This window comes from Phocoena sinus, chromosome 17 (genome assembly GCF_008692025.1).
Source record: "Phocoena sinus isolate mPhoSin1 chromosome 17, mPhoSin1.pri, whole genome shotgun sequence".
In the NCBI taxonomy this organism is placed as follows: Eukaryota; Metazoa; Chordata; class Mammalia; order Artiodactyla; family Phocoenidae; genus Phocoena; species Phocoena sinus.
The window spans coordinates 12,444,229-12,458,260 of record NC_045779.1 but is presented as its reverse complement, the minus strand read 5'-3'; the positions used below and the strand labels follow the sequence as shown (position 1 = coordinate 12,458,260).

The 14,032-nt window shown below is 36.1% G+C and overlaps 1 protein-coding gene across 2 annotated transcripts in view; it reads right to left on the bottom strand.

The window, feature by feature from the left end:
• Window positions 1-14,032, bottom strand: part of LOC116742526 (serine/threonine-protein kinase Sgk3) — a 65,842-nt gene that overhangs the window by 32,018 nt on the left and 19,792 nt on the right. For both annotated transcript variants that reach the window (XM_032610233.1, XM_032610234.1), the window contains 3 exons: window positions 13,750-13,833; window positions 10,493-10,565; window positions 4,977-5,052 (listed from right to left, as the gene is read on the bottom strand). Coding sequence is in view for 1 of the 2 variants with exons in the window: in XM_032610234.1 (XP_032466125.1) it covers window positions 4,977-5,052; window positions 10,493-10,565; window positions 13,750-13,833 (233 nt within the window). In the remaining variant the exon portion in view is untranslated. The remainder of the gene's footprint in view (window positions 1-4,976; window positions 5,053-10,492; window positions 10,566-13,749; window positions 13,834-14,032) is intronic.

The window sequence follows — 14,032 nt, the reverse complement described above, 5'->3', positions numbered from 1 at the left end:
CCCAACCTCTGGCAACCACCAATCTGTTCTTTGTATCAATGATTATGAATCTGGGTTTAAGATTTCACATATAAGTGAGTTCATGCAGTACTTGTCTTCCTCTGACTTATTTCACTTAGCACAATGCCGTCAATGTCCATCCACGTTGTCACAAATGGCAAGATTTCCAAAATTGTTCTTAATAATTAAATACAAATAATATACATTCATTGTAAGAAATTCAGGAAGATGAAAAATAGTTTTTAAAAAGGGGAGGGGCTTGAGGGAATGTAAAATGGTACAGCCAGTGTAGAAAACAGGTGGTTCTTTGAAAAGCTATACACAGTTACTGTATGACCCAGCAATTCCACTCTTCAGTATATACCCAAAAGAAATAAAAACATATGGGCACACAAAAGCTCACACACACACACATTCATAGCAGCATTATTTATAATAGTCAAAAAGTGGATGAATGGACAAACAAAATGTGGCATATCCACATAATGGAATATTATTCAACTATGAAAACAAATGAAGTACTGATACATGCTACAATATGAATGAACTTCAAAAACATTATGCTAAATGAACAAAGGAAGATTTAAAACTGTATGATTCCATTTGTATGAAATCCCCATAACAGGCAAATCCATAAAAATAGAAAGTAGATTAGTGGTTGCCAAGGGTTGGGGGAAAGGGGAAATTAGAAAATATAGTTTCTTTTTGGGTTGATGTTAATATTAGCTTAGACTTGGGTGATAGAATAAGATAGTGATGTGGTTGTACAGCATTGCAAGTATACTAAAAACCACTGAATTGTACACTTCAAAAATAGGTAAAATGGTGAATTTTATGTTATGTGCATTTTATTTCAAAAAAAAATTTAAAGGTGGGAATCTTCATTCTTAACACCCCTACTATATTTGTTTTTTCTCTGCACAGTTAAGACCATGCTATATTTTAAATATTTTATTTTACTGTTTTTCACCTAAAAATACAATGTATTCAATACATCAAAAGGTCTTTGCCATGTGGTTAAAAATTCTTTGTTAGCAATCACTTTTGATAGATGTATGATGCTGTATTAGGACACACTAAAAGTTACTCAGTGGTTCTTTCACTTTAGGATATATATATGTATTTTTTACATATATATATAATATATATATATATGGCTTCCAACTTTTGACTGTACAGCTTTCACTACTATAAATAATGCTGCAAGTGACAATCACTGTGTACAACACTGGAACTGCATTTACGATTTTCACTACAGATTTTTAAAAAGAAAAGTATTTGCTCTGAACTATAAACCATTTTTAGGCTTTAAGTAGTTTGTTAAGCTAATTTCCAGAGAGGCTGTACCAATTTCTACTCTCCTAGCAATACATGAACATCCTGAAGACTTTCTCCAGCCTTGATTAAATGTTAGCTTATATTAGCATCTCTCATAGTCTGGTAAGTGAAAAATAGTATTTTAAAGAGACAGAACTCAATTATATTAGTAATTAGTGAAATGCAAATTAAAGCAACAATAAGATACCACTACCCACTCACCAGAATGGCTAATGATACTAAGTGTTGGTGAGGTGACCCATGTGATCTCGTACACCGATGGTGGAAGTGGAAATTGGTACAATCACTTTGGGAAACTATTTAGCATTATCCACTAAGATTAAACATATACATATTCTACAACCAAAAATTCTACTCAGAGATACATCAGAAATGCTTGCACATGTGCAGCAAAAGATATGTTAATGTCAACATTACTCATTAGAGCCAGAAAACAGAAATAACTCAAATGTTGATCAGCAGAATTGTGGTATATTCATGCAATGGGGTATTATACAGCAATGGAAATGAACAAACTACTGTATAGCTACATGCAATAACACTGGTGACTCTCAATTGTTGAAAACAAGCCAGATATAGACCATGTAATATATGATTCTATTTATATAAAGTTCAGAAACAGGGCACATTAATCTATGCTGCTAAAAATCAGGAGAGTAATGACCTTTGGGAAGGAACAGACATTGAGAAGAGACATGTGAGGGGCTGCAGGGGTGCTGGCAATGTTCTATTCCTTGGCCTGGGGTGGAGAGGGGGGATAACTCAGATGTATTCATTTTCTCATAATTCATTAAGCTGTACAATCATGATTTGTGTTCTTTTCTATATGTGTTATAATGCAATGAAGCTAAAATAAGGTGTTTTGCTTCATCTGCATTTCTTAAATAGTAAAGAAATGTTCAGCTTCTCTGGTAATTAATCAGCCATTTGCATCTCCTCTTTTGCAAACTGTTAATGTGTTTTGTCTTTTTTTTGGTGCCTTAGGTATGTATTATCTGCATGAGCTCTTTTATTAAGTATATTTATCTACTGTTCTTTATCATGGGAAACTTTTTATATTTTTGGATTTTAATTTCACTCGTAATTTTTGGAGGTCAAAAGTTTTTATTAATCAAATTTGTCATTATTTTACTTTGTAATACATCATTCACTACCAATATCCTCAGAAAACCCTTTTCTATCCAAAGGTCAGAGAAATAATAATATTTTGTTTGAGTTTTTAAATTCAATTTTAATAAGTTATCTTAAAAATAACCTTCTCTCTATTGAAGTAAAGCTATTTTTGAAGCGCATATCCCACACATAATAAGAACAGACACATAGATGGTGTTCAAGATACACTTGCTGATTGGCTTCTCCTCTAACTCTCTTAAATCTGTACTATTTTATAAACAGTTTGATGTTCAAATGAAGAGTGTGAAAATTAACAAAGTTCCATTAACAGATGAGATCCAGAAAATGTGAAATGTCACTTTGTATTAAAAAGAAAATGTCAGTTAAACATTAAGTTGAAAAAAAAAACCTCTTGGTTATTTACCTTGGGGTGCTGAAAAATGTCCTCTACCTTAAACAGAATAGTGGTAGTTACAAGGTGCATACGTATGTAAAAATCTATTGGGTAGTATACTTAAAAATTGTGTATTTTATAGTATGATGTTATAATAATCAAATTGGTTTTAGTTGAATTTCAATACCAAATATAACGTCTTTATAATACTACACTTCTAGATCCAAAATGAATACTTAGAATTTAACATATACTGTCAGAGGTTCTGAGTAACACTGTTCAAAATACCAGGAGAAATAATAAACACCACTGCCATTTATTCCACACTTATTCTATGGGAGGCTCTGTCAAAGAATGAGACATATTCAAGCTCTCAATGTACAAATTTCAAACAAGCCAGTAATATGCCAATTCGAAGTAATCTCAAGTGCACATAACAAGAGTTAAACATTAGAAGGGTAGATCTAAGCTGAAGATAACATAGAATTTGTCCTAGGGAAAAGACATAATGTTTAAAAAATAATTATACAAAGAGCCAAGTAATACCAGGTGCTCTGCTAAGGAACACACCAGACACAGGAACCCTGAGTTCAAGGATCCTGCTCAATTCTGTGCTCCTCCACCACCTGCTGGGGGCTCTGAGTGGAAAGTCGGCTGCTCTCCTTTGCGGGGGCTAATCCCAGAGCTACAGCAGGTGCTGGACCTCCCCGTGACCCTCGTCCTATCTGTGAGCAACAGGGAAAATGAAACCCAGAGCACTGGGCAGAAGACCTTGGTCACAGGAAGTCCAGCTCCAGTATTTTACTAATTTAGTAAATTAAATTAAGTTAAAAAAGGTCAGAGCACCTGCTCAGAAGATAGAAGCCCTCTATAAACTATAAAGAACTATAAAATGGTAATAATCGTTCTGAGGACAATTGCTAAAAATACAGTCCTTCAATGTTGTGATTCTGAAAAGACTGTTAAAAGGTGTCATGACTGCATCAATGTCCACAGGCAGCCTTTACATCTACCCAGACAGGTGAGCTGCAGAAACATTCCCCAGATATTCTCCTTGGTCCTCTTTATTCTCCTTAGAATGTTAATACTTTATACATACTAAACAATATAAGTAACATACATGCACATAACAAATCACAATAAACATAATGAACACCAATGAACCAATTACCAGACTCAAAATGAAAATACACCCCAAACCATGGATCTACCTATACCTTCCTAGGTATTTCTGATATGACCCACCCTTCTGCCTTCACAGGAGCTGCTGGCCTACCAGACACATATAGGGCTGGGAAAGCGCCCTCGTGTTAAGTGGCTGCCTGGAAGGTTGTGCTGAGAAGGCCTGAAGGCCTTGTCTGGGATGAGAGAACACTGACCCAGGTCGCACAAGAAGTGGTAGCAAGTGTGCCTGGCCCTCGCCAACTCCTTCAGCTTCATCTCCTTTCTGTAAACTTACTCTGTGTTCCAGTCATCGTGAAATGTTAATACATGAGCATCCTGAACAATTGCAGGCTCTTTGTAGACTCTGTTACAAGCACTGCTCCCTTGGCCTAGAATGCTCTCCCTAGCTTTTTTCTTGAAAGACTGCACATCCTTTTAGTTCCAGGAAGCCTTCCTTGACACCTACCCACCCCAAGAAGAGTTGGCCACGTTTTTCTCTGTTGTCTTCCAGACTTTTTTCATAAAACTTTCTTTGCTTTAATTGCTTGTTTCTACACCTGTTTCTCCCACGTACCTGGAAGCCTATGCCTCTGGAAGGTAAGGATAACACTCATTTCTCTTTTTATTCCCAATGCATACAGAAGTACATACGAAATGCTTTCTCAATGCACGAATAAATATAACATCAGATAATTAGCAAAATGTTTTAACTGTGCAAATTCCTTTCAAGTTTAATCTACAAAAGAAAATACAAGTACAATAGGAAGAAAGAAAATAACTAGGGCCTTGAGTTGATGGAGAAAAAAGAAGATTAAGAATACCAGAGGAAAAATTCTTGAAGAAGATTTCACAAAAATATACAGCACAATAAAATTCCACAGAATGTATAAAACCTGGATCAGTAGCTTATTCAATAGTCTTAGGTTGGGTTTCAGTGCCTCCTTAGAACACAATGAAAATTACTTACTGGTTGTAAAGTTCTGGATACCTAACTAAGTTCTGAATGAATTCATTCAGTCCCGCTCTTCTCTGTTTAATAAAATCTGTTAAGAGAGACAATACTATTATGATTATTTATATCAGACTGTAATTATCATCAATACAGTTATACAAGAATACACAAGCACAAGATAGTGAATTTTGATTAAGAAGTTATTTCTTAATTCATGTTTCTTGATATACAATAAGGAATACTTACAAATATATATTTCTTAAATCTGTAAATACAATGATTATAAAATTAAAATAAAGCAGGTAGGACTTCCCTGGTGGCACAGTGGTTAAGAATCCTCCTGCCAATGCAGGGGACATGGGTTCGAGCTCTGGTCCGGGAAGATCCCACATGCCACGAGGCAACTAAGCCCGTGTGCCACAACTACTGAGCTTGCACTCTAGAGCCCGCGAGCCACAACTACTGAGCCCGTGTGCCACAGCTACTGAAGCCTGTGCACACAGAGCCCGTGCTCTGCAACAAGAGAAGCCACCGCAATGAGAAGCCCATGAACCGCAACAAAGATTAGCCCCGGCTCACCGCAACTACGTGCGCAGCAATGAAGACCCAACGTAGCCAAAAATAAATAAATAAATTTATTAAAAATAAATAAATAAATAAAGCAAAGCAGGTAACATATTCCCCAAAAGAAAATGCTCCAAAAAAATGCCTATTTTAGGTTCTAAACAGACTCACTACAAAACGTGGAGACACTTTGCTTTGTCCAACTCCTCGTGTACTACCAGGTAATGAATAAGAATTAACACTATGACACTGGTGGCTGAAAAATCATGCTAACTTAAAAACCAAAAACAAACGAAACCAAGAAATACTAAAATCCTTGCAACTGGAAATGGTGATTAACTGGTTGAGTATTACCAAAACTCTGCTGCTAAAAATAGGTTTTTATTTTGTATAAATCCATTTCTCTTCAAATAGCAGAAGTTAAAATTGAGAAATAAAAGTGATTTTCTATGTAAGTCATTGAAGGCTAGCATCATGCCTGTAAAATTTTTTTTCTAACTTTAGTCCTTAACACAGTGTCTTGGAATGTACTTAACTGATGTTTGTCAATGAATAAAAAAAATACCGAACAAAATGATTACACATTCTAGCATTCACAGTCTCCAAATTTCATATGCCCCATCTCTTATTTAACTCAATTGTTTTGTTACTTTGTAATTGTATTTTTCAGTAGTAAAGATAATCCTGTTTTGTTTTTAAAACTACCAAAAAAACGTAATTTATATATGGATTCCAAGATCCTATCAGCAAAAGGTTTGATATTAAACCATTTAGAATATAGAAGTATAGCTAATTCTGTGTAGACTCTACAGAAAGATCCTTAAATTCAAAACGAAATTTTAACTTCGAAAAGTGTAGGCAGAAATAACCCTTAAAATCTGCCTCAAGTATGTAAAACTTATCTTACAGAGGTTGGCAACCACCAACATAAAGTGGAAAAAAAAAGAAAAGAAAATGACACGCATGAACTTAGAAGCTGCAGCATAAGAACTCAGAAAGATGTATGGAGGGCTTCCCTGGTGGCGCAGCGGTTGAGAGTCCGCCTGCCGAGGCAGGGGACACGGGTTCGTGCCCCGGTCCGGGAAGATCCCACATGCCGCGGAGCGGCTGGGCCCGTGAGCCATGGCCGCTGAGCCTGCGCGTCCGGAGCCTGTGCTCCGCAACGGGAGAGGCCACAACAGTGAGAGGCCCGCATACCGCAAAAAAAAAAAAAAAAAAAAAAAAAAAGAAAGATGTATGGAAAAACTCTATATGGTAGCTGTCAAACACGAGGTTAAATTAAAAGGACAATTTCTTTCTTCACGCTCTAACTATCCCATCTTTGGCCAGTGAAAGCCCCATCGATTGGGCTCCTGTGTCCTTTTGATAAAGCCTCAGTATTCTTGTATAGCTTCTTTGCTTTCAGGCCAAGATATCCTAGGACCATCTTGTACATTTCTTGCCCAGCACCTGGAACTGCCATGGAACTGTGGTTCCTTTAAGGGGGAAATGGTATTTAGAGATTACAACCTGGATGCTAAGGGTGTTTGCTGCTACTTATTTGTTATTGTTTTCAGGCATTTCCAGTGGAGAGCACTGGGAAATATGTATTGTTTTAGAAAGAGAAAAATAAATCATGATTTCATACTGTATTCCCAAGTTTAAAATTACAGGAATTTTTACTTAAAATCTTTGATTTTATATTTGTCTCTTTCCTCTTCTGCTTAAAATTTTGGTTCTCATGACATTAACATAATTACAAAATAACTCTATATTATCAATGAGACTATTGAATGCAGGATAAAATTTCTTTGTACACTTTTTTTTTTTTGCCATGAGGAATATAAAGCTGAGTTTCCATGTTTTAAAGTCATTTAAAGTAATTATTCTCCATGTGTTTCACCACCAATCAGAATACAGTTATATTTTTTCCTTATTTATTTTCAGTTGTTAGAGACTTCAATATTGTTGCATTTGTTTTTGTTTTTAAATTGTTTAAAATATGCAAAGCTGTGCACAAGATTTATCCAGGGAGGTCTAACATCCACCTCTGTTGTCTCCAGTTGGCCTCTCCCTCCTTAAGGTCATCAGTTTTTAGTTTTTGGTTTATTCTTCCATTATTTCCTTTTGAATCTTCACATCCTTTCCTACACAAAATATATACACTGTCCACAACCACACCTTGTTTTTTCCACTTAACCAGGTATTTTTTTTTTTTTTTTTTTTTTTTTGCGTTATGCGGGTCTCTCACTGTTGTGGTCTCTCCCATTGCGGAGCACAGGCTCCAGACGCGCAGGCTCAGCGGCCATGGCTCACGGGCCCAGCCGCTCCGCGGCACGTGGGATCCTCCTGGACCAGGGCATGAACCCGTGTCCCCTGCATCGGCAGGCAGACTCTCAACCACTGCGCCACCAGGGAAGCCCTAACCAGGTATTCTGGAGATCACTCCACAGTAATGCACAATGAGCTTTTTCGTTCCTTTTTACAGCTGTATCATATTCCAATACTGGAAGGATGTTTCAGTTGTTTCCAGTTTTTGCTATGAAAAACAGCATCACGATAAACAGTCTTGTACATACATACATCATTTCTGATGCAGTTTATCTTTAGAATAGATTCCTAGAAATGTGATTTCTTGGTCAAAGGGAAATGCATATATAGTTTTGCTAAATATTACCAAACTTCATAAGGTCTGTACAACTTTGTATTCCCACCAGCAAAATATGAGAATGTCTGTTTAGCCAAAGCCTAATAAAATGAACATCCTACCAATCTTTGGTTTGTTGAGTATGACTTAGATCTGATCTCCCCAATGAAAGGCTTTCCAAAAATCTATAACATACAGTCTACTTCACTGTTGCCAAGTCATATACAACATGCTCAGGATTGATTTCAAAATGTTCTTCAATAAAAATCAATTTTTAGTATCAAATAATTAATCTACCAAACATAAATACCGCAGGGCACTGTCTGGTATTTTGCCTTGAACCATGAAGTAGCAATGCTGCAGGTCTTTATCTCTTTGCCTCCTTCCCTGGATAAAATGATTCTGACTTTAGGGTTTAACTAAGGGCTCCAGAGAACTCTAACCCAAGTTCAAGCCTCATGTTAATCACTAACATGTAGTTTGAATCCTCTTAAATGTCTTTCTGTCACTTCAAATTAATTAATTCTCTCATTCACCCAGGCCTGACACTTCAGTTATCTCTGATTCTCTTCTCTATATGTCTCCTTTACCTAAGCAATCACCAAGATTTCTTACAGATTTTTCATTAAAAGATTTCCTACACGTGGCTCAATTTTTAGCCCCATTTCCACCTGAGTTGCAGCTCTCATCACCTAACTTGAGGACTACTGGAATATTCCCTTAACCAGACTCCCAGTCTCTATCTCGTCTTCCCTCTGCTGTGCCTACTATACATTATACACTGCTGGTTTCATATCATGTCGCCACTTCGCTCAAATATCTCTAATAGGGCCCCCATGTTGCCTTCACGATGTTTTTCAACCTACGCTCCACAGACATACTTCACTGCTACACCAACAAAGCAGCTCCATTTTTATTTGTTCTACACATTACATTTTTCTGCATCAGATTTCACTAGGAAAAAAGTGTTCTACAGCTAAAAACAAAACAAGAGAACAAGAATACAAAAGCCACTGGCCGATAAAATCAATTCACGGAATGTATAACTGGCTTTGCTGTGCCAACTCAATCGTCTCTTTATTAATGGATTCATGTATTCAAGTAACATTTATTGAGAATCTAATATTTATTAGGCACTATAATTAAATAAAAAAGATACAGTATCTACCTTCATAAAATCTATAGCCCGATAAGACAAACTGGCAATAATAATAAAGTGTGCTAAATTCTCCCAAGAGAAAAAAAGTCTACATAAAATAGGGGAAGTGAAAAAGAACAGGGGAAACGAGAAGCCTCTCCAATCCTGAGGTTCAGAAAGTGTAAAAGAATAAAGAGTCTCCAGCTGAGAGGGTTACAGGGGATTCCAGTACCCTGGGGGGGTGGGGCGGAAACTCAGTTTTAATTACATCAAGAACGTGAAAGAAATAAGAAGACAGAGGATAAAGGAGTTTGTTCATCGCGGGCAGAACTGCACAAGGTATAGTGAAAAGGTCTGGGAGGAAAAGGAATGGTATAAGGTTAGGTTGTAGAGAGGAAGCAAGATAAGCCATTTGAGAGCTCCTACATAAGGAATCACAGGTCTGATGGGTTACAAGGTTACAAGCAAATTAGTTGAGGAGGTAAGATGGTGGGGAGGGAGGAAACTCGATAGCATGTCAGGATCCACCTGTGGCATAAACAGATGCCTTTACGCATAGAATTTCTGGTGGATAGAGACTTCTATCTCTCTATAGGTCACCATTTGTGTACTGGGTTAATTTCTTCTAGATTCTAGTAAAAAAAAAAAAGTTTGAAGTTGAGGCTTCAGACATATATACAGCCTCCAGATTTCTGAGATCCTATGTGTCATTAGACTCCCCAAGGGTGAACAATAGGACATTTTCTTGGCATCCCATTCAGAGGCCTGCAGGGTGCCGTGTACAGAGTACACATTTAGTAAATGTTTCATGGTTAGAAAAGTACTGCCCATTATCCTTAATAATCAATAGATTTATCTGAAGCCAAACTGCTTGAATTTAACTTCCAAATCTGACTTTTACTAGCTGTATGCGACCGTGGGCAAATCATTCAACCTGTGCCTCAGTTTCCTTACCTATAAAATAGTGATGATAATAATACCCACCTCAAAGGGTTGTTGTGAGGACTGAATGAATTAAAACATATAAAGTATTTAAAAACAATGGCTGGTACACAGTAAGCACCTTCCTGAGGCATTATTTTCATAGAGCATGAGATCCATTAGCTTTGTAACGTTGTACTACTATACACTGCAATGAATATGTTAACTACTTTTTCAAACTTCAACCATCACTTATGGCTGGTCTATGAAGTTATTGCTTACCTGGATCAAAATTATCACCAAATATTCTCTTGGCAGGAATCTTCAGGGCCATAGCAGGAAATTGTTTCCTTAACTAGAATTGAAAACATAACATTATATGAACTTAATTTTATAGGTCTTCCAGGTATACATGTACCAAAACAAAATACAATCTGATTTTCAAAAAAATCCGCCATAAGACGTACCTTTAAGTATATCATGATCAAATGTACAATATTAAATTATACCAATAAAATACCATTAGTCTGACTAATCCCATTTTGTCCCAATAAAACACTTAGTATCTTTGTGACCTGGAATAAGTTACTTAACATCTCTGAGCTTCAGTTTTCTTGTTGGAAGATGGGGATAATCTTCGCACTTACCTTAGTGATTTGTTATGAGGCTTAAAGAAAATCATCTATGTTAAGTGCTTAGACTAGAACCTGGAGTATAGGTTTTGAACACGTTACTCACTGTTTTATTACCTCAGGAGATGTGATGTTTGTGTTCTCTCTAAGTGAACACACTGACAATTGTTTTCTGAGAAAGCTGATGAATTCTGCTTTAAATATACCCTCTGCTCTAGCCTTCCTCCTATTAATAATTGTTTCTCAGATTTGCTTATCCCCAGAGAAAGAAAAACTTCGTCCTGAAGAAATTAAATTTGGGCAGTAAAGCCATAAAAATGGGTAAATGCTTATTTTTACTGTAAGCTTGATGTCAAAAAACCACACATACACAGTCTTACCAATCCTTGCATTCCTCTAGTAAATTTAGATGTTTTAGAAACAACAACCAAACATACACTATGTATACACAAACACACACACATTATATATATACCTCCACTGACAGGAAATACAAATAGGAGAATGTATTAATCACTCTACACCATAAGCATGCTCTCAGTAAAATTCAGAATGAAAAATCTGCAGACAAATGACCCTGTTTCAACAAAAAATTGTAAAAAAAATAAATAAATAAAGGAAAGAGAGGTGGAGGGGAAAACAGTGATTAAAAGACAGGTCATAAAATCAACTATATTTCAACAAAATATTTTTTTAAAAAGTTAAACAAAAAAATAAACTTATAACAATGTTTAAAAAAAAAAGACACTTCAGGGCTTCCCTGGTGGCGCAGTGGTTGAGAGTCCACCTGCCGATGCAGGGGACACGGGTTTGTGCCCCGGTCCGGGAAGATCCCACATGCCGCGGAGCGGCTGGGCCCATGAGCCATGGCTGCTGAGCCTGCGCGTCCGGAGCCTGTGCTCCACAACGGGAGAGGCCACAACAGTGAGAGGCCCGCGTACCAAAAAAACAAAACAAAACAAAACGAAACAAAAGACACTTCATAGACTTATCAACCAGTTTATATGACATTAAGTATTTGACATTAAGGCATTATTGTTAATTATTTTTAGATGTGATAATGATATTGTATGTATATTTTTAAAACAATCTTTATCTTTTTAAAGATGTATACAGAAATATTTACAAATGGAAAGACATGATGTCTGAAATTTGCTTCATAATTCAGTGGGCTGGCTAGGGATAGAGATGAAACAAGAATGGCCGTGTACGGTAACTGCTGGAGATGGATGGCACATTACATTATTTTCTCTATTTATACTAGTCTCTCTACTTCTGTATGTGTTCAACAAGCTTTTAATAAAAAGCTTCCAAATGTAAACTACAGTCATAAATACACATTTAAACTGACAGTTAACATTTTACAGATTGGAAATTTCACTTTTTTCTTTATTCTAAAAGGAGCATAGGGAAAGAATTTGTGTTTTCAAACTTGGAGAAATCCAGTCCAGGTTTAACTTCACTTCTGTAGTTTCAAAGAACACAACTGATACTATTCCCCTGTTGTTTTCTTAGCTCCTCACCACAAAAGGCAGAATTGGAAGGAGTTACATAAAAAGAGAGGAAGACACAGAAAATGGGAAAATTAAGAAAAAGATGAAAAAAGGAAGAGAAATACAGGAAAAATGAGGGAGATGGATGGTAAAGACTCAACTAACATTAGGGAGAATTTTCTGCAAAAAGCTTAACATGGGCTGCTTGATGGAAAGAGAATTAAAGTGATCATGTGGGAGGAGTGCCCCCAATAAACTTTCCTACTTTACCTTTATAACTAAAGATACTCAAATATTAACACCTAACTTTCATGACTTAAGGAAACACAGGAAGTTGTGCAGCTAGACAACATTTGATTCATTCTGGCCCATTTAGGAAGTAATTTACCTCTTAACTGAGATATGCTTACTTTCCCCCATATTTAAAATATTTTACAAATGATAACCCATAGACATATATCCATCTAACACTATTTTTAAAATCAAGAGACAGGGATAAGAAAACTGAAAAAGTTAACTTTTAAAATATGAAACAGTTTTTTCTGGAGGATGCCTAATAATCTACCATTTTAAAAATAACAACATGAGGAGATTGCTATTTATTGTTAGAGCAGAAGAAATTTAAATTTGTGATTTGAGGCCCAATTGCTTTTTTTTCTTAACTGAAGCAAAGCTTGGAACCCAGAGCTGTCTCAATAACCTGGGGTCTCTAATGACCAACACAGGCAGTGTCCTCTGGCCTCCTACGTATGCATAACCTTAAAGGCAATGCTCTCCACAAACACTGGTCCCTGTATAAGATCTGGCCTGATGTGTTAAAATGACCATGGTGCTCTAGCTTCCTATGGTAGAAACTGTAACTGTAAACACTGGATGAAAAATAATATCTGAACTATGAATATATAAAGCAGGTTTTAGTTATTTAAATAACTAATGATCTCAGGTAACTGTCAGGCTTTTGAAAGTCAATATTCATTTCAGCTGTGTTAGCTACTTAAAATCTGGAACCTTAGACTAATTTCTAAGAGAATGAAACCATGGAAGGTAGGTAGGCTTATGACAGACTTTCAGACCTAAAGCTTATAGTTGGGCAATTTAACCACAAAGAGCATGATGATTAACAATTGTTAGAAAGGTAGGTAGAAAGGATTTATTTCTAATCTCCTATGACACTGAAATGTATTTTAAGCTGTACATTTAGTTTTCATATCTTCAATAGTTTATCTGAAACTTCTCAACAGTCCTCTCCACCCTTTTTGGTAAGAATTCCAAAGTCAGGATGTTTTGAAGAACCCCTTACCCTTTTCTGCTTATCTGATATATATTAAGTATTATTTAATTATCAAATAAATCTCATTTTCCAGTTTTCTCAGGTGTTTTGTTTTAAATAAAAATCTTGTAGACTGTTACTTACCGTGTTGTAAAGCTTATCGAACTCCGCATATCTTCTGAAGACAAACCACTCACTCCTGCCCACTGAAACCAGAACTTTATAAACCTGTGGAAATAAAAAATAACAATAAAATTTGATCACAAAAAAAAAGCACATTAGCTATTTACATATGCAAATAACCTGCTTTCATACTCATGAAACTGATATTAGACATTACTATTTATACGTGATTCTCCAAGATACAGAAGTATACCAACTGAAACACTTATTTTATCTTGTTGAAAAGTGTTTTATTTTTAAAATG